The sequence below is a fragment of the Mus caroli genome, unplaced genomic scaffold, assembly GCF_978045245.1.
Source record: "Mus caroli unplaced genomic scaffold, Mus_caroli_1 scaffold_15, whole genome shotgun sequence".
Taxonomy (NCBI): domain Eukaryota; kingdom Metazoa; phylum Chordata; class Mammalia; order Rodentia; family Muridae; genus Mus; species Mus caroli.
This window is the reverse complement of record NW_028227270.1, coordinates 29,852,600-29,879,354: the sequence shown is the minus strand read 5'-3', so window position 1 is coordinate 29,879,354 and position 26,755 is coordinate 29,852,600. Positions and strand designations below refer to the sequence as shown.

The window sequence follows — 26,755 nt, the reverse complement described above, 5'->3', positions numbered from 1 at the left end:
CCGCCTGTGGACTCGCCGGGCGCCCCGAAGTCTGGGGCCGCCGCGACTCCCGTTCCGCAGTCGCTGCCAGGCACTCCAGGCCGCACTTTCCCCTCCTCCCCGCGCCTTCTCTCCAGTGAGGAGCCGGGCGCGGGCGGCGCGGGGGGCGGGGCGGCGGCGGAGGGAACAGCCAGTTGTTTAAAATCCTTCTAGAGCAGTTTCTAATTCCCCCCTAGCGCCCGGGTTCGGAGGGGGAGGGGGGAAGGAGAGCGGGAGGGGGAGCGCGGCGGAGAGGGAAGGAGGGAGGGAGGGAGGGAGGGAGGGAGCGGGAGAGGGAGGGAGGGAGGGAGGGAGGGAGGAGACTGCCGCTTAGGCCGAGCCGCCGCCGCGCGCTCCGGCAGGCCGGAGGGAGGGGAGGCCTGTCAGTCTCGCGCGTTGCCAGGGCGAGGAGGGCGGAGCTCTGGCGTGGGGCGGCCAATGGTGGGGGTGGCTGCGTGGGTCGCCATGGGGACGGGGCTGTTCCCGGGGAGGCTGTGATGGGTTGACAGGTGCGTGACAGTGGGAGCTGCTCTCGGCACAAGCATGTACGGCAAAGGCAAGAGTAACAGCAGCGCCGTCCCGTCCGACAGCCAGGCCCGGGAGAAGTGAGTGTCTCCGCGCCGCAGCCACCTCCGCCTTCGCACGCGCGCACACTCGCGCACGCACTCGCACTCTCCGGGAACCGCAGCCACACGGCCGCCCCGCCGCGGGGGAGCCGGGGGTGGGCTGCAGGGGGAGGCGCGGGGCGGGGGCGCGCGGCTCCGGGGAGCGGCCGCCTGCCTCCACGGGGGAGCCCCCCGGGTGGGTGGCCGCGGGCAGCGGGCGGCGGGAGGGACGCGCGTGGCGGGGGGACGGCGGCGGCGGGGATGGAAACTTGTTTGGGTGGTTGAGGGGAACCACCCGCGGCTTCACCTCCTCGCAAAGTAACTTTGGAGCTGTGGTCCAGGACGGCCGGGCCGCGGCGCGCGGCGGGCCTGGGGGGCGCGGGCTGCGGGGCGGCCGGGGTCCGGCGGGGCCGCGGCGGGGGCCCGCGAGCGTGGAGAGGGGAGAGGACGGCGGGCCGGGCGGGCGGAAGCGGGGCCCCGCGGGGCGCGGAGGGCAAGTGCGGGCGTGGGCCGGACGGGCGGGCGGGCGCAGAGACGCGGGTCCGCGGGTTCTCCCGGCGCAGGCCGAGCTGGCTGGCGGGCGGGCCCGGGGCGGCGGGGGAAGTTTGGGAGTGGGAGCCCCGAGTTCCCGGAGGGAGAGTGTGTGCTGGCCCGCGCGGGGTCGGTCGCGAGAGCTTGGCGCTCCTGCCTCCCGCCTCACACCGGCTCGGCGGCGGCCCCAGAACTTTTTGAGACTTGCTGTGTCCCCGGGGGTTGGTGGCCGCGGGCGCGGAGGGCAGGTCCCGTGGGCCGTGGCGGCGCCGCGAGGAGGGCTGCCCGCGGTGTGGACCCGGCGCGGGTCGGCGTGGGGGCTGCGGCAGAGATGCTGGGCACAAGCCGCTCCGCTGGGTCGTGGGGGGATACAGGTGGTAACTTCGGTGGGAACCCGGAGGACGTTGGGGAGCCGGGGTGCCACGGTCGCGGCACGCTGCGGAGCAGGCTAGTTGGCTGCTATTCTTGTGTACTTGTAACGGCGATTTGGTTGTTACTAAAATGAGAGCGAATAGTGACTCTGACACCGAGGAAGAACCTTCCCCCCCCCCCCCCCCTTTTCCTATGTGCAGATGTTCAGACTGATTCCCTGTACTGGGTCTGCTGGGGGCGGGGGGGGGGCGTCAAGCTTATCCTTGTCATTGAACATACTGTCTTGCTGAGGGGGGGCTCAGGCTGGGGGAGAGCAAGTCCTTCTCAGAGGTACTCTGGGTCTCTTGCATACAAAAACAGCTTGGTAAATAAAAAAATCCAAATGTGTATGGAGTTTCCCCCCCTTGCTAAGGCAGTTAGTCATACCCTTGAAAGTTTGTTGTGCCCCAGGGAGGGGAACATGTTCTAATCTTTGTGTTGGCAGCAATACACACATAATTCCCATAGGGTTTAGAGGTGGCAGGCCCTGATGTTGGAAAACAAAACACAACAACAACAACATTAATGGAGAGATGTCGTTGGTTTCTTCACTCCTGGTATTTTAAAGATTTTGCTGTGACAAGGAATATAAAAAACATACAGTGTTTATTGCCTGGTTAAGAAACTGTAGTTACTGAACTTGGAGTTCTAAAATATTACTGTGTGCTTATTGATCATTTGGCTGTAATATATCTGATAAAAACATCTGGAGGAGGACGCTTTAATAATTATAAAATACCCGAATTTCACATTTTGAGGAGTGAAAGGAATTGTATGTGATGCATTGAAAACAGAATCTTGTTGGGGGTTACCTGAATTTGGTATTAATTTGGGTTTTAGCTGGACTCCCATGAATAGCTGATATTCAGCCTAGTCGATTCCTTAGTCTCATGACTTTAAAAAAACAAAAATAAAATTGATTTTTAGTGCGGAGACGACAAGGGAGTTAGATTTGGTATGTTTTGGTCCTTTCCAGCTCTAATTCTGATTCTGTCACAAAAACAAGTAATTGCCACTTTACTCTCTCATCTGCCAAACTGAGCACCAAGGAACATCATTCTTAGGAGCAAAGTGACGAGGGCTCTGCTAGATGGTGCTGTTTGATTTAAATATATTTCTTCCATTTACTACAATTGGCAGTAGAGTTCTTAACTCGTTTTGCCTTGCGGACTAGACAGGTGAAGAAGCCACTTGAGTTGACAGTGGCTGTCTGAGTTTATCCTTTCTGCGTTAATTTCTAGCAGATCTAAGACAAACATTGAAGAACACCCTATTTTTATAGAATCAATGTCATGGGAGAGCTGATGTGATCACTGTTGTTTCTGTTTACTGATATCAGTATGCTGATTGCAGAAGATAGGAAACTTAAAGTTGCCATTAAAGGTACGGGGACGGGTTTTTGTTTTTAATTTTGAAGGAGGCAGATTTGAAGAGTTAGCCAAGAGATAAATAATTCTCTAGTAAGCAACTTAAGACAGTTCCAGTCTTAAAAGTCACAAATAGTTTATATTTTAGTAATAAGTACGAGTATATCTTTATAAAACAGTTTTGCAGAATGAGTTGTGAGTAATGGCAAAGATGGAGTGCACATACGAGCTTTATAATCAAGAGTGTGTTTTCTCACTCAGCTTCACAGTGGAAACCTGGCAGTCACTTACCTGAATTAAATCTTTGCTTTGTCTTGCAATAAGAAGTTACTCTATAAAGTATTTGAAATTAATCCATGGCTTATATAATTTATAAAATTTTGTTTTGTAATTCTGAACATAAAAATTGGCTAGGGTCAGGTTAATTGTGTGTTTTGTTGTTTTACAAAACAAACAGGTTAAGCCTACTCAGAGGTTTGCAAAAGGGTTAATTAGGGAGAGTGTTTGAACAACCCTGGGGAAGGTGGGCTGTTGGAGGGGAAATTTTAATCCTGATCCTGATAGATTATTGCCACTGGTTTTAGTACTTCCCTTATAGCACTGACCACGATGGTAATTAAATAATCGTGTAGTCAGTGTTTCTTTTGAGTAGGGAACAATACTTTTTATTTCTTCTCTTAAGGTGGGTTTTTTTTGTTTTTGTTTTTTGTTTTTGTTTTTTTTAACATTAAGAACCCTGTCTTCTAATACTGGAAGTTCCAGTTTCTTGGTGATGGATATGTCAGACTCAAAGGGATCTTTGCAGTGTGAAAAGTTCTCATTGTAAGGACATTCAAGGTTGAGTTCTATATTCTTTAGCATGGTTTTATTTAAAAAAAAAAATCCTGAACAGGAATCCAGAGAAGAACTGTTGTGTTTGCCACAGTGTATGCCAACTCTGTGTGGAGAGGTTCATCATGTTTATTTTCTCTTTATTCATATTTCTTCGTGTTCTCCCAATAATTCTGATAGGTGGCTTTTTTCCTTCTCCATTTATGTAACAAGACAGACTCCCTGTCTGATTAACTACCCAGGGATAAGATGCTAGAAAGTAGGAGAGCTGTGCTTTCAGACAAGGTTTCTCCAGCTTTAGCACTTGTCATTGAAACTGAAAGATACAGTTTCAGTGACCAGGTTACCTTCTCTATGTAGGATAGAGTGTCACCGATTTAGGAAGCAGGATTACATAATCAGATATAACAGCATCAGGATTTTGTCAGCTATGTCATCTTGACCATTGCTGCATCCTTGGGCTTATAACTTTCCATGTCGGCAGGTTGCAAGTATGTATGTGGTGTGGAAGAAGGCAGAGAAAATTTAGAGATGGAAGTTAGAATCCTAAAATAAAGAAGAATCCTTGTCTCTTGAGACTTTCCATTTTGTTTGATCACTGACAATCTTAAATTAAGTATAACAGTTGTGAGCAGTTTCTTTATGTTTAAATATGTTTAAACCACACCACCAAAGAAGTAGTGATAAGCCAATACATACTGATACATTTATTTATTTATTTATTTATTTATTTATTTACTTACTTACTGAGGCAGGGTCTGGTGTAGCCCAGACAAGCCTGAAACTCCCTGTGAAGCAAGGATGCCCTTCAACTTTCACCCTCCTGCCTGCCTCTAGTTCAGTGCTGGAATTATGGGCGTGTATCACCACACCCATTTTTATGTGGTGCTGGGCAGGCTCACTACCAACTGAGCTACAGCCTCAGCTTCTCATTTGTTAACATTCTGTTATGATACTGAAGAAGAATTTGCTAGGAATTGAAGATGGGCATGAGAGACACATGGTAAACAGTAACGTTTATCAAGGAGTTATTGAACATAGACATTAAACTGTAACATGGGGCACGGAAAGGTAATTGTGATGTTTAGATGTTGGTTCTTGAGGTGGGAATTCCGGAATGAAGTTTACTATGTGCTCCTTCTGAGTGGCTGCGATCTGAAGAGTATGTAAGTGCTCCTGAGTGGGACTTGTTAGGGATCAGGAGCTGCTGCCCTCCACCTTGATCTCTGTTTCATCATTAAAGCATCCCTACCAAGCAAAAGTTATGTCTGCCTTTCTTGCTTTCTGAAAGAAATAAGGCAGGTGAAGTAATACAGATCTCTTTAGAAACTTGTTTGATGAACAGCTGACACAATTTAAGATTTCTAGTTTATTCTTTTGGGGAAGGGAGGCTCTGGGAGTCACATTCCTGGCCTTGTGCAGGCAAAGCATATGCTCTTCACTGGTGACATCCCAGCCCACAGGATTTCTAAGGCCCATGAGACATTGTTACAGGGACAGAAGATACTGACTCTCCTCCCAATTTCCAGGATGTTTCCTCTAAAATACAAAGTAATTTGGATCCAAAATGTCATTTTAGCTGTGAGATTTTTTTTTCTTTTGATGGATGTCTTTTATTTTACGAAAAGAATAAAATAACCCCCCCCCCTTTTTTTTAAGGAATGAATCTGAAGAAAGAAATTGGGAATAGTGAGTTACAGGATCTCACTATGTAACGCTGGCTGGCTTAGAACTTCCTAGGTAGCCCAGCCTGGCCTAAAACTCACAGAGATCCACCTGCCTCTGCTTCCCAAGTGCTGGGATTAAAGGCGTGGGCCACCAAGTCTGGCAAGTTTTAGTATTTTATGTAGAAATTTATTATAGTTCTTAAAAATAGTATTATAAATACTATAAACTATCAAAAATGTAAAATGTCTATTTTCATACTTTCAGTTTGCCCATAAAAAAACCATTTAGGATGAAGAGAAAGATCATTAATTTGAGTGTATAGTGGTACCACATGTGGCTCACATCTCCAGTTGCTACTAAAGGACAGAATTGTGTTTTTTAAAATTAGACCATGTTCTGGAGCAGGGGGTTGGATGCCCAGGTGGAGGCTGTCTGGTAGTTTCCAGTTCACCCCTGTAGTTTGCAGTTCCAAGTAAAATTTGAATTTAGAATCTTCTAAGAAGCATGGAGATCATAGCTATATATCAGTGTGGAACACAAGATTAGAACCCCACTTAAAGCTTTAAAGCTTTGAAAGTCTTTTGAGACACATGCAATAAAACATCCATAGCTGTAATCATGTTTTGGCATGCTACTGTGTAGTGACATTGTTTACTAACAGTTAATCCTTGGTAAACTTTTTTTTTTTTTTTTCCGGGACAGGGTTTCTTTGTGTAGCCCTTACTGTCCTGGAACTCACTCTGTAGACCAGGCTGGCCTCAAACTCAGAAATCCACCTGCCTCTGCCTCCTAAGTGCTGGGATTAAAGGCATGTACCACCACTGCCCAGCAATCCTTGGTAAACTTATGCTAAAACTTTAAATTTATTAAGAACATATTTTTTAAAAAATGGACTTAAAATAACTTTGCAATAATGGAATAATATGTGTTTTTTAATTTTGAAAAATAGTTTTGAATAGAAATTAATGGAAATATTCACATTTTAAGAGTGCTTCTCAGATTTTGTTTGTATTATATAAATACAGCTTTTTGTATAAGACGGAAGTTAATGGGATGATAAGGAGTTACTTGAGTACTACGCTGAAACCACCTATAGGCACTAAAAAGGTAGTACAGGGTAAAGATGACAGCCCATCCTGGTCTCTTAGCAGAAGCTGGTCTTGCCTTCCCAAGCTGTTGGTAGCACACATTGTGAGACAGTACTGCAAAGCAGGTTCAGTGGGCCACAAAGCAAGGAGAGTTTTTTCATGAAGGTGTTAGATTCAGTGGAGGCTCTGATGGATGAGTAATTTTTGTCAGAGTTAATAGCTAAAGAATTCCCAATAGTGGAGATAGTCATAGTTTCAGATAGTCACAAGAGCAGAAATTTATCTGAACTGACCTAAGCAGGCCTAATGCAGTGTCTGTTTCTGTATCATCTGTATCAAGCCTGTTTCTGTATCATCTATATTTAATCTTTCTCGTCCATCCTTCACCTTTTAAAAGAGAAACATCAGCTGATACAATTTTCTGGTAATGATAATTCTCATACTTTGAGAACTCTGATGGTTGTTTTGTCTTTCTCTTTCTTTCTTTCTCTTTCTTTCTTTCTTCCTTCCTTCCTTCCTTCCTTCCTTCCTTTCTTTCTTTCTTTCTTTCTTTCTTTCTTTCTTTCTTTCTTTCTTTCTTTCTTTCTTTCTTTCTTTCTTTCTTTCTTTCTTCCTTCCTTCCTTCCTTCCTTCCTTCCTTCCTTCCTTCCTTCCTTCCTTCCTTCCTTTCTTTCTTTCTTTCTTTCTTTCTTTCTTTCTTTCTTTCTTTCTTTCTTTCTTGTTTATTTATTTACATTGAATACATTGTAGCTGTCCACACCAGAAGAGGATATCAGATCCCATTACAGATGGTTGCTGGGAATTGAACTCAGGACCTCTGGAAGAGCAGTCAGTGCTCTTAACTGCTGAGCCATCTCTCCAGCCTGATGACTGTATTCGTTCAGGACTCCTACCAGCCAATGATGAGCCATCAAGAGATTTTATATCATGGTTGGGTTATAGTGAGCTTGAACCAATGATCTGGCAGGATCTTATTTTTATATTCTGGATTAACTTTATAGGCATGACATAGAAAAGTTGAGCATTGTTTAAACTGTAGAAACCAAAGCACATTTTGTTGTTTTCCTAATTTTAGATGTCTTTGTAGTTGTAGCTATTGAAGAGTATTAATTTTAATTCATTGTAAAATCAAGTCACATTAAAATACTAGTTGAAGGAAGGCAAGAATAGAATGGGGAAAGTTGTTTACATTAGAAGAGTTAAGAGTTGGTGCCCCGGGCTGGTGAGATGGCTCAGTGGGTAAGAGTGCGAACTGCTCTTCAGAAGGTCCCGAGTTCAAATCCCAGCAACCACATGGTGGCTCACAACCATCCGTAATGAGATCGAGATCTGACGCCCTCTTCTGGAGCGTCTGAGGACAGCTACAGTGTACTTACATATAATAAATAAATAAATCTTAAAAAAAAAAAAAAAAGAGTTGGTGCCCGGGGCTGGCGAGATGGCTCAGTGGTTAAGAGTGCGAACTGCTCTTCAGAAGGTCCCGAGTTCAAATCCTAGCAACCACATGGTGGCTCACAACCATCCGTATTGAGATCGAGATCTGACGCCCTCTTCTGGAGCGTCTGAGGACAGCTACAGTGTACTTACATATAATAAATAAATAAATCTTAAAAATCTTAAAAAAAAAAGAAGAGTTGGTGCCCAAACAAGTTGACCTCTGAAACCTTCAAAGCAGGTCCTTTGTAAAGGACCTCATACTTGCCTCTTTTCCAGTTTACCTTACCATCTTCAAATTTGAGATTAAGAAAACCAAAAGCTCCTTAGACCAAAATCTAAGTAAATGAGTTACTGTGTTATAAGTTATTTTACATAAAAATGAAAATGAATGCTTTTTGAGAAATTACAAATACAGACTACATGCAGTTTTGTCATAGAAAGTTACTGCTTAGGAGTAACAAACCCAGCAACACTCTGATTTGAGTAGTGTGCTTACTTGTGACCTTTATTTCTTTTAACCCGCTGAAAATCCCACAGGCGGTAGGTGCTACCCTTAATGAAACGAAAGAAACGGAAGACTTTCCAGTGTTTTTTATCTTTAAATATCAAAACAAGGCATAGAAGATGGCTTAATTAATCTGGTTTAAAAATCATTCAGTATCCTGCAGCATCTGAAGAGTCATTCAGAGTTGAAGTAAATCAAGAACAGGACAGTGCAGGATCAGCTTTTCTGCCCGCCCTCAAGTGCCTGTCATGGAAGAGGTCTGCTACAGGTGCCTGGCATCACCTTCTGTAAAAAGTAAAAGGCAGTGAATTGGGAGATCTCCTGAATGCCTTATGAGAAAATGTAAGCATTTCCTCTGAGCTGATCACTGATGAAGATAATACTCTTCCTGTGTGTGGCTCACCCCCTGAGCTGGAAACACCCCGTCTCCCTGATTATGTAAACACAGCTAGGAAGAATCATGAGGCCATAGAGAGGATACAGTGAGGCTTGCTTTCATGAGATGGTAAAGTTTGTTGGAGTAATGTGTACTAATAAGTAAGTAAACAAATGCACTAGGCAAGTTTTTGGGTAGTTATATTGGCAATAAAAGTAATAAAACATGGGACTGTGATAGAGACAGGAAACCTGTATTAGATTCAGTAGCCACAGAGGAGACTTCTTAGAGAAGAGATTTAGACAGAGATCCGAGTAATTAATACTAAATAGAACAGTTAGGGCAGGAGGATTTCAGGTCGATCTGACTATCACTGAGGAAATGTCTCTGCATAATTGTCTAAGGACATGTAAGGTATGAAGGGAGGGGTAGAAAGTGTATGTAGCTGGTTTGTGAATCGAATTGGTATACAGTCTTTCTAGCTGGTAGGGGCGAGTGTCTCTAATCTCCCAAGACCTAAGGGTATAGTTGTTCCTAAGGAAAACACTAATGCTTTTATAATGATGTTGCTTTTAGGGAGGGAGAGCTAGGGTGGGGGTTGGGGAAATAGATAAGTCTATAAATTTCTTGTCATGAAGACATGAAGACCTGAGTTAAGTCCCCAGTACTCATGTAAAAGAGCTGGATATGGTAGTATGCTTGTAATCGAAGTGCTGGGAGACAGAGACAGATCTTTGGGCTCTCTGGCCAGCCAGTCTTAGTCTACTCAGTGAGCTATAGGCCACTGAATAACCCTGACTCAAAAAGGTAGATAGATGGCACCTCCTGAGGAATATCACTGAGTTTGTCCTCCAGCGGTCACATTCCCATGAATACACATACACACACACACACACACACACACACACTCACATACACACCCATGAGCATGTAAACATAGCAAGACAACATAGTTAATGAACACTTGGGGCTCTTGGGCTAACCTCAGGTGGTACAGTTGGTATAGTCACTTCTTCTAAACTCCAGATAAGTTTGGATGATTTTGTAGCAACCCTCATTGACTGTTTTTGGTTCAAAATTAAATATATGTATTCTGAATGTTTAACTTAAAGGTTGGTTTTCCTTTCACTAGAAATTAGCTGCCTTTTTGAATGGGAGATGAATAAAGCCTTAACTATCAGTTTGACTCAATAGAGAATCATGGATCATATGTTAGTTATAAGTTTATCAGTACTTTAATTAAAAGAAAAATAACGTGGTTAAATTATGTGAAGCACAATTTATACAATTACATAATGCCCAAAGTGCCTTGTCATGAATAAAATGAACAATCTTATTTAAATTTTATCTTGAAAATAATTTTACATACCATATATTTTGATCATATTCTTTTCACCCCTTAACTCCTCCAGATTCTCCCTAACTCTCTACCCACCCAATTTCATGTTTTCTCTCTCATAAATCGAAACAACCAAAACTCCAAAGCTCTAAACAAACAAAAACCAGTAAGACAAAAAATACAAAACAAAAAGCACACACATACAAGATACAGAGTCCATTTTGTCATGGCCAACTACTCTTGGGCATGAGGCTTGCCTTGGACTGTAGTTAAAATATACCCAGTGACACACTATTGAAGAAAAATGATTTTTCCCTTTGCCAGTGGGTATCCATTCCAAATAGCTTCCTGGTTAGGGGTGGGACTTTGTGTCGACTTCTCCTTTAGTATGTTGGGATTTTGTCTCCGTTGAACTTGTGCAGGTCTTGTGTGTACTGTCAGTCTCCGAGTTTATGTGGATTAGTTCTCTTTCTGGAAGGTGCTATTTCTTCAGTGTCACCACCTCTTCCTCTTAATTTTTTTCTGCCTCATCTTCTGCGTAGTTCCCTGAATCTTGAGAAGAGTTTGATAAAGACATCCCATTGGGAGTGAACTACTCCAACGTGTCTCACTTTCTATACACTGTCCAATTGTGGGTCTCTGTGTTAATTCCTAAGTTTCTCTGATGAGGGTTGACTGATACACTGACCTCTAGGTATAGCAGTGTGTCATTAGGAGTTATTATTATTTCTTGCCGTTCCTTTAGGAGAATAACATAAGATGTCCTTAGAGGCCTATGACCCACACAGTCTCAGTTTTGGCTACTTTAAGCAGTATTACATGTGGGTTGGGTCTTACATTCATCCAGTCAGAAGTTGGTGGGTTACTTCTGTTACATTTGTGCCCATGTTGCCTCAGTCTATCTTGCAGGCAGGTCGGTGTCATAAGTCGTCGCAGGGTTTGTAACTGGGTGATGATATTGAAGATTACCTTTCTCAGCTCGAGGTTTGCAAGTACCTCCTAACATCATGCATGCTAGTCAGTACGGGTGAAGCTTCTAGTTGGGCACTAGCTCAATTTCTCCGTTCTCTATGACGTAAGTAACTGGTGTCTTGGGCACCAGAGTCTTACTGTCAGGCTGTAGAGGGTGATCGATAGCTTTGGTAAGTAGCCTATGATATTTGGGTAGTATCCATGGAAACCTACAAGCCCAACTTTTATTTGAAGTTTTTATGCTGTTCTTATTATATAAATGGATCCGTGGATGTGGGACTCCGGGTAGTTTCCACCTTTTTGTGTGTTTCTGTTTTCTGAGATAGGGCATTGCTGTGTGGGTCAGGCTAGACTTGAACTAGTGTCTCTCCTGCCTCAGTGTCACAAATTCTGGAATTGTAGGTCTGCTCAGTTTGGATTTCTAACTTATGAAGGCACAGACAGATTTTATCAGTGAATTTTTACCTGTTCATTCGCATTGTCTGGAGAGTTAAACTGGAGGTAGGGAGAGGGGAGTTCTTCTCTCCCCATTGTGGACTGTGTTAGGTTCTTCAGGGGAAGGAAGATTAGCTGTTTAGTGTTTGGAGTTTCCTGGCCCTTTGCCGTTAGGCATAGCCTCAGGTGGCAGGAGTGGGTGGCGGAGAAGGTTCTTTATCTTAGGCTAGGAAATAGAGAACAGGGAAGGCTTAGGGATGAGGTATAACTTTGAAGTTAGACATACTCAGAGCTGTCTTTCTCTAGTCGGCTCACCTCCTAAAGTTTCCAGAATCGCTTGGAACAGGACCACCAGCTGCTGACCAAGTGTTCAACACACGAGCCTGAAGAAACATTGCCTGACCAAAAAATAGCACATACCTCTCTCTTAGAAAAAGAAGGGAAAGTCTTTCAATATAAATGATCGATAGTCTCTTTTACTAAGGTAAAATATGTATAACAAAATCGACCATTTTAGCTAGTTTTTGGTGTGCAGCAACAGTGCCATCAATCACCTTCACATTGTTGTGCAACCAGCCCCTCATTTCCAGGGCTTTTCATCTGCCCAAGGGGGCTCTCTCACCATGACACAGCAGCTTCCCGCTCTTCTCCTCTCCTCCCAGCATCTGGTGACCACACGTATTTTTCTGCCTTTTTGAATTTGACTATTCTAGGAGCCTCAGTAAATGGAATCAACAGTATTTGTATCTGGCTTCTCTCTTGCTTAATCCTCACAGTAACTCATAAAGTAAATACATTTTTGATTTTAAACTGGGGAAAGTGAATCTCAGGGAGTGTTTATGTGCTATCCAAGGACACTCAGTGAATTGTGGAGCCTGGATCCAAATGCTGGGGCTCATTTTAACCATTTTTTGCTCTTTGTATTTCTTTGCTTGACCCCAGAGGAAAAGAACTGTGAGTAGAGTTGGGGTAGGGTAGGAAGTGGGAGAGTGCTTTAGCTGTTCTGTTGGTAACTCATCCACCATGTTTAGTTGGAATGAGACCTAATAGGAGAGGTTAAAGAAAGATGAAAAGCAATTTACACCTCCTAAAAGGGTTGACGGAACCATATGAGCCACAAATAGCTCCATATCCTTTAGTATCTGAGGCTTAACTATTTGGCTATAAATGCTAATAAAAGAGGAAGATACTTACTAGCAGCACAGGCTTCATCCTTTCTGTGAGTAGTAACAAATGAACTGTTATAAGTTACTGTACTTGGTAAACTTAGGAGTCAAAAATAAATAGGAAAGTACAAACACTAGAAAAAAATCTGTAATTATGAGTTTCTTTTATCTATGAGCACATGATTTTGTTTGCTTGTTTTGGGCTTCTGGAAAGTTCCATGTGGTCCAGAAGTACTATAACCATATTGAGTCTAGACTACTAGAAAAAAATAAAAACAATTTGTTATTTTTTTCATTATATACTATTTGTTGGTCATGACTAGATTAAAATATGAGATGATTACACTGTACATAGCATTAAGAGCAAGGGCTGTTACTAGGAAGCTGTTATGTTTCAATAAGAATTTTAAATCCTGAATTAAGCTTAGTGATTATTTATTCTTTTATTTAAAATTGTCACTGAAAAGCCTGTATGAGCTGCCTGCCATAAAATACCCAGCACACATACATATATACACAATATATAGTATAGATTTCATTTTGGGACAGCCTTGCTAATTCATTTTGAATTCAGATTATATTGGGTAAGTTATGTGAGTTGGGCTTGAGAGCCAGGAAGATGAGGATAAAGCAAGTTTTCCCTGAAATGTTACACTGACAGGAGAGCTGATAACACAGCAAGTGCTGTAACATTGTTACCAGCAGACAGGACAAGTCGTTAGCGTTAGGTCCCCAGCAGGATGGAGTCTTCAGAGGGGTACTGAAGAGTGTAATGATGATATGTACAAAATTAAACCCAGGGAGGGGAACGCCAAGTGATTAGCAAGGAGAGTTTTACCTCTCCTATGTCTGAAGGATCATTCAGAACAGTTATCAGAATCTGGTGCACGAGAGCTACAGCTCCTGGAGGAAGGCCAGCCTCCTGGAGCTGTGGTTTGAAAAGGACCACTGCCACTGTCAGCCCTTCTGCTAAGCAGAGCTAGAGGCCTAGCAGGGAGGAGCCACCTTCTGCTGCTGCTGCTCATCTCTGCTTCCAGAGGTCAGGGAATTTGGCTCTGTAGTCCTTGGAGATAAGTGTCCCAGGTCTGTGGAATGATGGAAACTTGAGAGTGATCTGAAGAGATGTGGGAAGCAGCTAGCGTAATACTTAGTCTCGATTATGTTTTTTAATTTTGCAAACAAACCTTTCAGGTCTTAAGGAAATAGAGCTTCAAAAGTCAGTTTTACCAAAAATAGCATTTAAAATTAGCTTAAAATGTCTGAGTATATATTTTTATGTGTTTTGTGAGATGGGGATTGTATTAATATTGCTTCTTACTATCAGTTTCTTTATCCATTAAAAACAACAACAACAACATAAAATGTACTCTGTTAATGTCAGCTTCAGTTGAGACTTCTAAGTCAGCTTAGTTAGTTCAGTCACCTCTGCCCACCAATGACCTCATCCTTCCCAGGGCTCGCTATCAGCACTTACCACCCTGGTAGCAAGAGCTCTAATGTGTAAGCAGGAGGTTCCAGGAGGTCTCTGAGAAAAGGTACTAATATTCTAGAGGATAAGGATAGGTAGCTGGGGGATGGTCAGTTAAAGAGCATTCTAGAAGAAACATGCACACAAACATGGAGACATTAAAGAGAAATGGTATCTGGTCTTAGTTTATGTGTTCTAGGACCCCCATGGATCCTATGTGTGGACATTCAAGTCCTTTACATGATAGGGTATACTGTTTGCATGCAGTGTCCCCACACTCCCTCAGGTACTTTCAGTCTTCTTTAGATTATTTATCTAGTGCAGTGTGAATAAATGTAGGCAGTTGCTATATTGTTTCTGGAATATGACAAAAGAAGTCCATACAGATGTGATATTCTCTGAATATTCTCAGTGTGAGGTTGAACTGTGTTGGTAGACTGCTGCAAATTTGGTGTAAAGTTGGTACTATAGACGATATGCGTGGCAAGTTAAACTACTTTGGTTGTAACCTTGAATGACAGCTTGAGAAGGAATGAGATAAGGAATTTTAAGCAGGAAAATTATATCATGAGATACATTTTGGAATAATAATTTTGTAAGTAATATGAAGAACTAGGTAAGGGGACATGTATCTTAGGAAACTTTTGTAATCGAGCTACTGTGACAATACAGTTTTATGTGGTTACCTTGTTTGTTGTTGTTGTTGGACTAATACAGTAGCAGTTTCAGGATATAGAATACACTGGATTCAGGGGCTTCAATGTAAAAAGTAGGATTTTTAAGATGTCTATTATGTTTCAGTCACAGACTCTGAGGAAGTACAGGAGTAAGGATGGGGAAGTGTGAGAAGGAAGACGCTCAGATTGAAATGCCACTCATAACTAGAGATGGAGCCACTGGGGGGGTGGGATTGGATAAATAGGACTTTGAGTTCAGAGGGTAAATCTAGGCTGGAGATACTGGAATGGAGCTGTGGTGGGGGCAGAGATGTGCTATTTAGAAGCATACAGTACTTGCATTTCAAGCACTGTTCCATGCCTTCTGAGAGTTGTTGCCCTCACATTGCTGATGAAGGGAACCAAGGCTTAGTAAGCTTAGTAGTCTTGTAAACCATGCTTGTCAGAGCTGCAATCCATGCCCAGGTTTAGCTTATTCACTTAATTACTGTCACGGAGGTATGAGATTCAAACAGGAATATGTATTTACCTTTAGTGCATAGCTTGCTGAACTTTTACCAACTGAACATAAAAGTGTGACTAAGCACCCACCTGAAGAAAAAGACCCAGAAGCATCGGTATGTTCCTACCTTACCTGACTTCTACCAATGTAGATTAGTCGTGAGCCCTTTTCTAGAGCCCAGATTTTCTTCTGTTATGTATCATTGGAAGACATGAGGAGGGAAGGAAATGCGTTCTTGGGAATGTGGGGGGAGAAAGTGAGGACACTGAAGGAAGATAAACGTTGGAGAATATGTAAAAGCCAGGTAGAGTGAAAGATTCAGATTTAGACTGAAAAAGATCAGCAAACAGAAATGAGGGGACCTCATAAAGCACCGTGTCAAGAAGGGGAGCTTCCAGAGGCGGGGTTAACTTTGACAGACCTAGAAGAGAATAAGATGTTAACTAGGGCTGGATTCTAAAATTATGATTCCTCCTGTGACCTGGGAGAAAAGCTGCAGTGCAGTGTGCCTTTGGTGGGAGTTGTGCTTGTTGGTTGGTTCTGACAGAATCTCACTATGTAACTGTAGCCCTGGCTGGCCAGGAACACAGAGATCTACCTGCCTTTGTCTCTGCTCTGTCTCCTGAGTGCTGAGATTATAATAGGCCATGCCTGGGCAGTGTTAGTATTTTGGGGATAAGGCAGAGATGGAGGTGGCAGGTGTGGAGAGCCTTTCCTTGAGAAAGAGCAAGCAGAAGGAAACTGCAAGGAGACAGAGGGTGGATTCACTTGACACATCTTCTAAAAGGGAAGTGTTTGCTGGTTCTGTCACATTGTGAAGAGGTTTTGCTAATTACTGTGGTCTACTTTCTTGTACTTTAAGTTTTATTAAATTATGACAATGATGGGTTACTATAGGGTATGGGAAAGAAACCAGTCAGTGGCTTGTTTTCTTTAGTAGATAGGCATTGTATAACTTAAAAATGAGTTTTAGGATAGGTTACAGTGTTAGCTTTTTTTGTCAATTAATTTTTAGAAGCTTTCTTGGGAAGTGATTGTGGTATAGTTAATAAAACTAAATTAATTACTGTTTGCTGGGCCTACAAGTCAGTAGGCCATTAGTGTTTAAACAAAATGCATTATGGGAAAAATAACTGCTGCTAAGTCTGAGACCAGACCAGCTGCCTGGGAGAGGTTAGGTCAGAGTCACTTGGGAAGATCACTCTTCAACCTGTTGAACTCGACTTTGTGGTGTTCTCCAGGTTCCCAGCTTTGTGAGTTGTCATCCATGCTGGGGTGGGCTGTCTTTGGGTCGTTTCTGTTCCTGCAAGTAACCCCAATAAAACTCATTGGTTCAGCAAGTTGGATTTTGGTGTTATCTGTACCTTGGTCTGTTGTGCAGTCTTCCTATCTGAGGTGAGTAGATGTGTGTATTGCATCTTCCCATCACCCAACAGAAAAGAAGAAAGTAAAAATAACCATATGACCTTTCAGTTTTTTTTCTATATCCACACATGCCTAGGAATTTTGAAGAATTGTTTAATGAAGACAAAGCAAAACAACCCGAAGGCACTTGTATAAAACCCCACCTTTATTTTATTATTCACTTATTTTACTATCAGGAACACAACTTAATTGATACAAACAATCCTGTACATGCAGCTAGACCTTGTGAGGAAGTGAGTGACATGGCACATGGGCACATGTGCTTGAGTTCTGGATGACAAGAGAGGACTGTGACAAAGAAGTGACCCCAGAAGCACGAGCCCACTGTTACCTCATAATTGTATATACTACTGGGAGAGAACCTAGGGCCTTGTATATGTTAGGCAAGTGCTCTACCACTAAGCCACACCTTCTAGCCCAAGAGACAGTTTTCCTGAATCTCATGCCAGCTTTTCTTAAACACATCTTTTTTTTTTTTTAAGATTCATTTATTTTATGTCTATGAATTCACTGTAGCTGTCTTTAGACACACCAGAAGAGGGCATCAGATCTCATTACAGATGGTTGTGAGCCACCATGTAGTTGCTGGGAATTGAACTCAGGACCTCAGGAAGAGCAGACAGTGCTCTTAACCACTGAGCCATCTCTCCAGCTCCATTAAACACATCTTTAAACCAAAGTGTATTTTTATGGTGCACATACATCTTACAGCATGCAGGAGGAGGATCAGAATTTTAAGAACGGCCTTGACTATATATGGCTCCTGGACTACAGGAGACCTTGTCTCAGTTGCCCCTCCCCCAGAGAGAGAGAGAGAGAGAGAGAGAGAGAGAGAGAGAGAGTGTGTGAGTGTCAAGTAAAATAAAAGTGAGTTTAATTGAGGGGAAGAAGGTAAGAAAAGTTAATACACAAGATTTTCACAGGCCAGGAACAGAATGGAAAGAGTAAAGAGTAGGAGGGGCAAAAAATGACAGGCGATAACATTTGTGTACACTGGTCAGTTTCCAGATTCCCAATAAATACCTCCTCAAAAGCAAAAGTTAAAACAACTTTAAATTCTGTCATCCATTTACTCATTAAATACTTACTCAGGGTCTTGCTGTTTGCCAGGTACTGTACAAGGCAGCAGATCCAGCAGTGAGAAGAGAAACCTTGTCAGAGAAGTGAACAGAGCAATTGGCATAGGGAACAGTCTGTGCTTGGGAGACAGCCAGGAGGAGCGACTGAGCCTGTCAAACAGAAAGTCCAGCAGTGCTGTGGGTGTGTCGGGGGGCGGGGCCCGGGGAAGGGTGGGGGAGGTTTCAGAGAGAAGCCACAGCTTTGCTGGAAAGCCAGGGATTAATTTAGAATTCCTCCCAAAGCTGTTGGGCCCCCTCTGAAGTTGTTAAGTAGGCAGGGACCCAGAGTTTACTCTTTACCATCCCTAGAGCAGGAAACATGTAATCTGAGGTGTTAAACAAAAGCAACCTCATTTCATCTAGTGGTACTATAGCAGATTGGTAAATGCACTTGTCATTTCAACAGTGTACATTTATACAAGTGCAAGGGTGGCACGCTGAGTTTGGCTAATTTATCATGTGTCTTCTGATATGATAAAGCTTCGATTTTCTTGTCAGTAGTGATATTTATAAAGTATGTTGTGAGTAACTGGTAAATGTCAATTTCTTACTAAGAATTATTTTGTCGTTTGAAAGTATATTTGGATTAAAAAGTGTAAGGTATAAATTAGAACCAGTTTGTATCATTAAAGTACAGAGTACACAGTTCATCTCATGACTGATTAGAGGTTTGAAATGCAGCTATGAATATATGGGCTCTCTTTTTATATTATAAAAATACAATGTATTTAGTTGTATCAATCTATTTAATATAATGCATACTGTCAGCAGGAGACCAAGCTTACTTATACTCACTGCTGTTCTAAGCAGAGCTCATGGGTAGTTTTATTTAGTAACTTAGTGCTTATATTTACTTAAATGAATTCAAAGTGAATGCTTATATTCACTTAAAATCAACTATAAAAAACGTACAGATCAGCCGGGTGGTGTTGCCGCATGCCTTTAATCCCAGCACTTGGGAGGCAGAGGCAGGCAGATTTCTGAGTTCGAGGCCAGCCTGGTCTACAAAGTGAGTTCCAGGACAGCCAGGGCTACACAGAGAAACCCTGTCTCGAAAAAACAAAAACAAAACGAAACAAAAAAACAACAAAAGACAAAAACAAAAACAAAAATGTACAGATCAATTCAATTTTTTTCTTGAATAAGATAGTGTGTGTGTGTTTGTAAAACATAACTCAGAGACCATGGTCTTGATCTGGTGGTTAAATCAGTTCCCAACAGGAGAGGCAGTAGTGCCATCTTCACATGTCACTGTTTAAGTAAAAGAAATATTCTGCTCAATTTCATGAGGCTTTCTCAGTCATTTTCTAGGTTTTCCTGTGTTGTGCATATTCTCAATAGTTTGGTTGTCCTCTTGATAATGCCAGCAGCTTTGACTGTATGAGTTCTTTCTGTATACAGTGGCCCATTGTTCCTTGGAATAGGCCTGAGAGAGGGAGCTACTTATGTCAGAGTGCAGGCCAAAACCAAGGTAAAGAGTATCATAGTCCAGCTTTTCAGCTCTTTGGGACAGTAAAGAGTCGACCAAGAAGGGGGATAATATTTAAATGTAAACAAGTCAAATGATTAATAAGAACAATGTAAGATATAAACAGTTCAAAATCATAAAAATACATTAAATATTTAAGGTTATTGTTATGTCTATTCTAAATTTTTCTTGTCTATTGTGAGTATGGAAGCAGTGCAACATATAAACATAGGGCCATTTTTATCCATGTACTAAGATGGTATAAAAGGCAAAGGGACAGGTATAGCTTGTTTCTATATCATCTACGACTCCCCCTGTGTATCCCTAATTTAACAAAACAGTGAGTACTGAGTCTACTCAGAAAACGCCATCCTTCTGCCCGTTTATTAGTACAACTTGCCATTTTTTTTTTGTTTGTTTTGTTTTTTGATCTTGTCTCAAGTTTATTTGTAAAAACAGCATAGGACACTGGTAGTCTGCAAATAGTGTGTGGGTGGGTGTCTCACAGCAGTCCATCTGTCTTTACACTGGCAGTAGCCTTCACAGGGTCCTGGGCACCTTTTGGGAGCCTGGGCCTTTGCTGGAGCTGCAGCCTCTGCCTTGGTTTGAACCTTGGACTTTGGTTGGCAGAGGCTACGCCCCTTGGCCATGTAGCTTCAAGTCCACTTCCCAAGCTTGGGGTGAGCAATGAAAACCAGATGGCTGAGTTTGTGGCTGGGGCCCTTTGGCGTCTTGGGCTTGATAGCCTGAGGCTTCACAAGGCCTTGATGGCCTCTGCACGTTGAGTCATGGCCTTTGCATTGTTGGCCTGCATCTTCTTCATCCTTTCTTGTTGTGCTTCTTGGCAAAGCGCATGTTCCTCAGGAACTTGGGGTCAACCCCCTTAAGAGATTCGTATCTTTGTGACCGGGGTTTCTTGATGCCGTTTCTGTGCCATTTGTGGGACTGGTTGTGTGTGGTGAGGTTCTTGGACTTAGCCATGTCTGTACCATAACCCGAAGCACCTGGGACCAGAAGAGAAGACACAACTTGCCATTTTTGATTGGGATTTTTTTCACAGGTAACTATGACATTGATAATGCTTTAATAAATTTTGGATTCTCTTTTCTTTTCTTTCTTTTTTTTTTTTAAAGATTTTAAAGATTTACTTATTTTATGTAAGTACACTGTAGCTGTCTTCAGACACTCCAGAAGAGGGCGCCAGATCTCGTTACAGATGGTTGTGAGCCACCATGTGGTTGCTGGGATTTGAACTCTGGACCTTCCGAAGAGCAGTCGGGTGCTCTTACCCACTGAGCCATCTCACCAGCTGGATTCTCTTTTCTTTGACAGAGTAGGGATCCTTAAATATCTTTCTAAAAATGGACTAGGTTTTAATAAGTACTACTTAGTATTTTGGGCCTTCTTTCAGATGGAAGTTGCCACTCTCAGTGGGTCTATGGGAGATAATTGTATTGCTGCAAGTATTTTACTTCCAGGTGTTTATGTCTTGGGGAGGCTTCTCACAGCTTTCATTTACCAAAATTGAGAGGGCCCAGTTCTTTTTTAGTTTTTCAAGATTGGGTTTCTCTGTGTAGCCCTGGCTGTCCTGGAACTCACTCTGTAGACCAGGCTGGCCTCCCAAGTGCTAGGGTCAAAGGTGTGTGCCACCACTGCCCAGCAGGAGGGACCAGTTCTTAGCTGTTTGAATGTCTTTTTCCTTATGCTTGTTTACCACTATGAGCACTGCATTATTTCTTCCATCCAGTAGAACTTGAGGTTGCTGGACTCTTTGTTTTTCTTCTTATGACTGATAGGTTCTTAGTTTGTGATTGACATTGAAATGAGCTTACACTGCAGACATTGTCTGTTAGTGATGGATTCTGGAATACTTACCTTGCTCAATGAAGAACAAGGCTACAAAACTTATAAGTATTTTAAAATATTTTAAATTTAAATCTCTTGAAATTATGCAAGTAGAAGAGTTTTGCCACTTTAAATTATTTTCTAAGAGTCCCTTTTAATGATAAGAAAATTATTTATCCAGAACTTGAGAAAATTTTGACACTTTATTTTTTCATGTTTTAAAATTATAATTAAATCCTTTCCTTCTCCAAGTCCCTGAACATAATGTAAAAAGGAAAGTTCTTATGAAAAAGCACCAGAAGACGAAAACACACAAATTGTTCCTTTTCTGGTAGATAACAATTTTTTTAAAGGGTTAATTTTTTATTCAAAGGTTTATTTATTATTATATCTAAGTACACTGTAGCAGTCTTCGGACTCACCAGAAGAGGGCATCAGATTTCATCATGGATGGTTGTGAGCCACCATGTGGTTGCTGGGATTTGAACTCAGGACCTTCGGAAGAGCAGTCAGTGGTCTTAACCGATGAGCCATCTCTCCAACACCAGTAGATAACAATTTAGAGCTTCACTGACTAAATTAAATGTGTGGAATTCCACTTAATCTTCAGAGTTTGATAGGAACCTGATGTGTGAATGCAGAACAGTTTTATTTAAAATAAAGAACATATTGTTTACATAATATGAGGGAATTCAGAGTGTCTGGTAATGCCCTTCACTGCTTGTATGGATCTATACTGTAAAGACAACTGCTGTGTTCATGAAGAACACCCACTTTTAATGTCTTTATATTAGAAGCACTTATATATTTTATGGATCATGGACTTTACCTCTTTATTTTGAAGAAGGTAAGTTTTAGCTTTCATATTTAGATGCACCAAAAAGAGTTAAAACATTGCAGACAAGATGGTAGCATGAAATGATTTTTGCAGATTTTAGTTTTTGAAATACAAATATTGTATGGTGTTGAGATTTCTTTCTTTTTTGAATGGAGTGTTTAAATGCTTGGACTTTCCAGTTCCTAAAAGGTCATTTTGGCTGGATATGAAGTGTCAAATCGAAGACCACCATATGGACCTGTGTTAAGGCCTTGAAACCCAGCTCCTCGGTGCTCTGCAGAGTTCAGACACCCAGTTTTTATTCACCGGCCATGATGATTGAGAGGACCACAGACCTTTTCAATTATCCACTCATGGTTTTATCTTCTCAAGTTCCCAAACTGTGTATATGCATACAACTAAAAACAAGTCAAACAAAGCAAAAACTACACACTACACACTACACACACACACACACACACACACACACACACACACACACACTTTAAAATGTTAGGTATTATCTCTCCCAAAGAAATCTGCAAACAAGTAGTTTATGTTCTTGAGAGAGAGGATAAAGTATCTTCTCACTTGGTTATCTCTCCCATAGATTTATTGAAACTTAGGGATCAAAGAATATTATGCCAATTGAAATCTATTTGGATAATTGACCTATTTTTATGGTTCTTACTACAGAATGGTCACTGGAATGCTTGAGGTAGACAAGCCATTTTAACCCATAACTTAGTAACTAGCCAGGAAATCTCTTATTTGCATAAAGATAATTTGCCACTGGATATTGCCAGAGATTCATTTGGCATCTTTGTAGACCTTGAAAGTACTGATAGAAATGACTTTTTTTGAGGGCAATACTTCCAACCCAAGAATATATTAGTGACCTTTCTTTAAATCTCTGGTCATCTAGAAAAGATAAAAGACAAAAACATGATATTTTTAGTAAAACATTAAGGTATTTGAGTTAACTGTTGAAAAAAACCACAATAATGTTAGCTGATAACTCCATCATTTTGATGCTAATTTCATGGCTGTTGATTAATATTTATTGGATGAGTCCATTTTGAGTAATGAGGGAATTATTAGGAAATTCTCAATTTTGTATTCAGTCTTTGAAAAAGGTGTGAAAGTATATAATTAGTATTTCCATAAAATTTATATTTTAGTGCATAATAACAGGGTGAGTAGTTTCAGCTGTAATTTAAAGGGAGCTTGCTAGATACTTCATATGTGTTTCAGTAAGCCAGCAACTTTGTGAAGGTGGTACTGTATCTCCTCATTGTAAGATGAAGTGACAAACTTCCAGATGCCTGATGACATTTGTTGAAACTTAGCTCAGAGGAACAGACTTAGTTTGAACTGGGATCTGTCTAACTATGGAGAGAACTGTTTTCACGTCACTTTTTTTTGCCTCCTAAATTAATGCTTATGTTGTCTGGAAAATTCACTTCTGATGAACACTTTGTTTTCCCAATGATGCTGGTTAAACGAGGTGTTAGTATAATAAGGTGCTAATTGAATGGTGCACAGAGTAAGTGAAAAAGAAATTAAAGAAGGAAAAGTCTGTGTGCTGAAGTCATCAGGGAAACTGCTTGCAGTCGCTGTGGGACTTGCGTTCATTCCTTCATGCTGTGGAAGCTTCTGAATACTGACCTGGTAGGAAATGTAGGGTGCAAATAAAAATAGAAAAAGACAGGCAGAGGATAGTTCTTTTGGAGAAACTAATAGGTATTTAAAAATATTGTGTTCATCTGAAAGAAGCAAAGAAGCCTAGCGTGAGCACAAGCGAGCTTCTGTATTGAAGAACAGTAGGGTATTCTTTGGAAGCTCATGAAGGTGATGGGCAGTATTTAAGCTATGTAGCATTTAACTGCTTCTGTGGGACTACGGACTATTTTACGAAGCTTGAATTCCAGCAGGGGTGTTCAGCTTTAAATTACAACAGTGGAATATTGCTACAGTCAGAGGGGCAGGTCTAGTTCTGGGCTTGATTCCTCTTTCTTCCATGTGTGGACTGGTAGTCCACGTGCTGGATTGGTAGTCCACGTGCTGGATTGGTAGCCCACGTGCTGGATTGGTAGCCCACGTGCTGGACTGGTAGTCCACGTGCTGGATTGGTAGCCCACGTGCTGGATTGGTAGCCCACGTGCTGGATTGGTAGCCCACGTGCTGGATTGGTAGCCCACGTGCTGGATTGGTAGTCCACGTGCTGGATTGGTAGTCCACGTGCTGGATTGGTAGTCCACGTGCTGGATTGGTAGCCCACGTGCTGGATTGGTAGTCCACGTGCTGGATTGGTAGCCCACGTGCTGGATTGGTAGCCCACGTGCTGGATTGAGAGCATTTCTGAGTTTGGACTATCATTCCATTCTCTGCAGTTTGACTTCTGGAGTGCTTTTTGGCCAGCCTGGGTCTTGTAATTTAGTGGGTGGAAGATGTGGGTTAGGACAAGCCCTTCTAAGTAAGATTTAATTGTGACCATGAGCATTTGCTCAGGGTTTCTATTGAGCTCCTAGCATGCTGTTAGCTTTAGTAGTATAAAGTCTTGCCTTATTTAACTTGTTTAAAATGTTCTCACCTTATTTCCATTCTCATTTGCTGCCTCTATTGATTGACATTCATAGAGGTGTTTGATGAGAGATGCCTGTGTATTTAAAAAATGTATGGTGTGGCACACATGTGTCTTTAGTCCTAGCTTTTGGGAGGCAGAGAGGTAGGTGGGTCTCTGTTATGTTTGAGGCCAGCCTGCTCTGTACAGAAAGTTCCAGGACAGCCAGGGCTGCATATTGAGACCTCATCTCAAAATCAAACAAAATGAAACAAAAACAAAACAAAAAATAAAAAAAGGTATGGTGGTGTACATGTTTATATAAATGGTGTCTTGCTAAAGATCTTGTGTTATTTTTTTTTTCCTCACAACACCTTAAACTAGCTGATAAGTTAAGTTAAAGCCTTTACACACGTAGAGACTACTCCGAAGGACTTTCATGATTGGTTCTGTAAGCTCCTTGTTTGCAGCTCAGCCAGTTTTCTTCTATATCTTACTAACTGCTCAACTGCTCCTGTGCTTGGCAGCCTCTCCTTCACACATCTACATCTACAAACTTGAACATTTTGAAGCAGATCTGAGAATTTTTAATGCCCAGCGTGTACATAGTTCATAGTTTGTACTTCTTGACTTCCCATCTGGCTCTTTGGGGTGGCCATCTTAGTTGCCTGAAATGTCTATCAATTTGTATATACAATTGAGATAATTTGGGGATGAGACTCATTTATAAGTATGAAGTTTAATTATTTTTCATATTAACCTTCAAAGGTGATTTAAGCAGTAGTTTTAGTGTAGCAGCACTTTGACATTAAGTCATCATATGAAACACATGTGGTATTTTCTATTAATGGAAATATGTTGGTCTATCCCACAGTTTGGGGTGCTTCAGATGAATTGTTCTCTCATTTTATTTGATTTTATTTTTATGATGGGTGTTTTGTCTATCTGTATGTCTGTATACCCCATGTCTGCAGTATCAGAGGAGGTTGGAAGAGGGTGTTGGATCAGCTGGGACTGGAGTTATATACAGGGGGTTGTTGCTAGAAATCACACCTTTACCTGCAGAGCCATCTCTCGTCTCCACATTTCATTTTTGGGCTAGGAATACTCAACCTGTATTACTCTGTTTTCTTACAGATAGCATCTCTCTTCTCCTTCTTTTCATTGACTCTTGGCATTTAAGAAAATATTTTCATCACATTGATTGATTGATTGATTCCTTTATTTTTGTGCACGTGCACATATGTGTGTGTGATATTTCACATGTAACAGCATGTGTGTGAAGGTTAGAGGACAACTCATGGGAGGCAGCGCTCTTCCTTCACCATGTGGGTCCAAGGATTTGGACTCCTCTTTTGTGAGGCTTGGTGTCAGGTGCCTGTGATGGTTAAGTGGGCTGCCTGTTTGGTATTGACCTTGCTTTTTTCAGTCTGGTATTTGCAAGTTGTCTATCATTACATCAGTTCTCATCTCTGATGACCAGTCTCTTCACATCCTCGTTTTATCTGTTACTGTCTTCCTTGCTGGGTTTCTGTCTAGAAAAGTTCCCCTATTCAAACAGCTCACCATGCTCAGACCTCTGCTTCATGTCCTAGCCCAGGAAGAACTGAGCATCCTCCGAAGCGTGCTCCAGCTCTTTCTGTGTCCCACATTATCATTCATAGCATTTAACACAGTAGTATAGTAATGCATATTTATTTGTTGGCTTCATTTGCTCAAGTTCTTGAAAACAGGGCTCTTATCTCCTGCTTGTTTTGTTCCAGCTGCAAGCCTAGCACAGAGAACAGTAGCTGCTCAGTAAATGTTTACAGAAAGCATTTGTTTTCTTGGCTGTCATCTTCTCTTTCTCCCCCTCAGAAAGATATCCATGAATATTAGACGTAACTGTCCTTATTGATATTAAATGTTGTAATATAATCTGTTAGTTTCGCCTCTGGTACCCTCCTTAGGTAAGATACTTTTCACCTGGTTAAGTCACAATATAAAACAGCATTTCATGGTTTGTTTTTGTGGTCTGTAGAAAACTTTGTAATCTGATATCACAAATCCCCCTACATTTTGATCCATTTTCTTTACAGTTTCATTTTTTATATGTAGGCCTATAATCCTGTGAGAATTTGCCT

General features: G+C 41.8%; 1 protein-coding gene and 1 long non-coding RNA gene across 6 annotated transcripts in view; one reads left to right on the top strand and one right to left on the bottom strand.

The window, feature by feature from the left end:
- Window positions 1-488: 488 nt before the first annotated feature.
- The window catches only part of Ssbp2 (single stranded DNA binding protein 2), a 236,712-nt gene continuing 210,445 nt past the window's right edge, over window positions 489-26,755 (top strand). For 4 of the 5 annotated variants that reach the window (XM_029468161.2, XM_029468160.2, XM_021180034.2 and 1 more), the window contains exon 1: window positions 489-623. In XM_029468161.2, the coding sequence (XP_029324021.1) occupies window positions 562-623 (62 nt within the window). In that variant the 5' untranslated portion in view covers window positions 489-561. The remainder of the gene's footprint in view (window positions 624-26,755) is intronic. The other variant, XM_085830914.1, reaches the window with a different exon arrangement.
- LOC110307809 (uncharacterized) lies at window positions 11,411-18,016 on the bottom strand. The gene is made up of 3 exons (XR_002379470.2): window positions 17,910-18,016; window positions 11,899-11,981; window positions 11,411-11,809 (listed from the first exon to the last, which is right to left on the bottom strand). It is a non-coding gene; the product is annotated as an uncharacterized LOC110307809 (long non-coding RNA).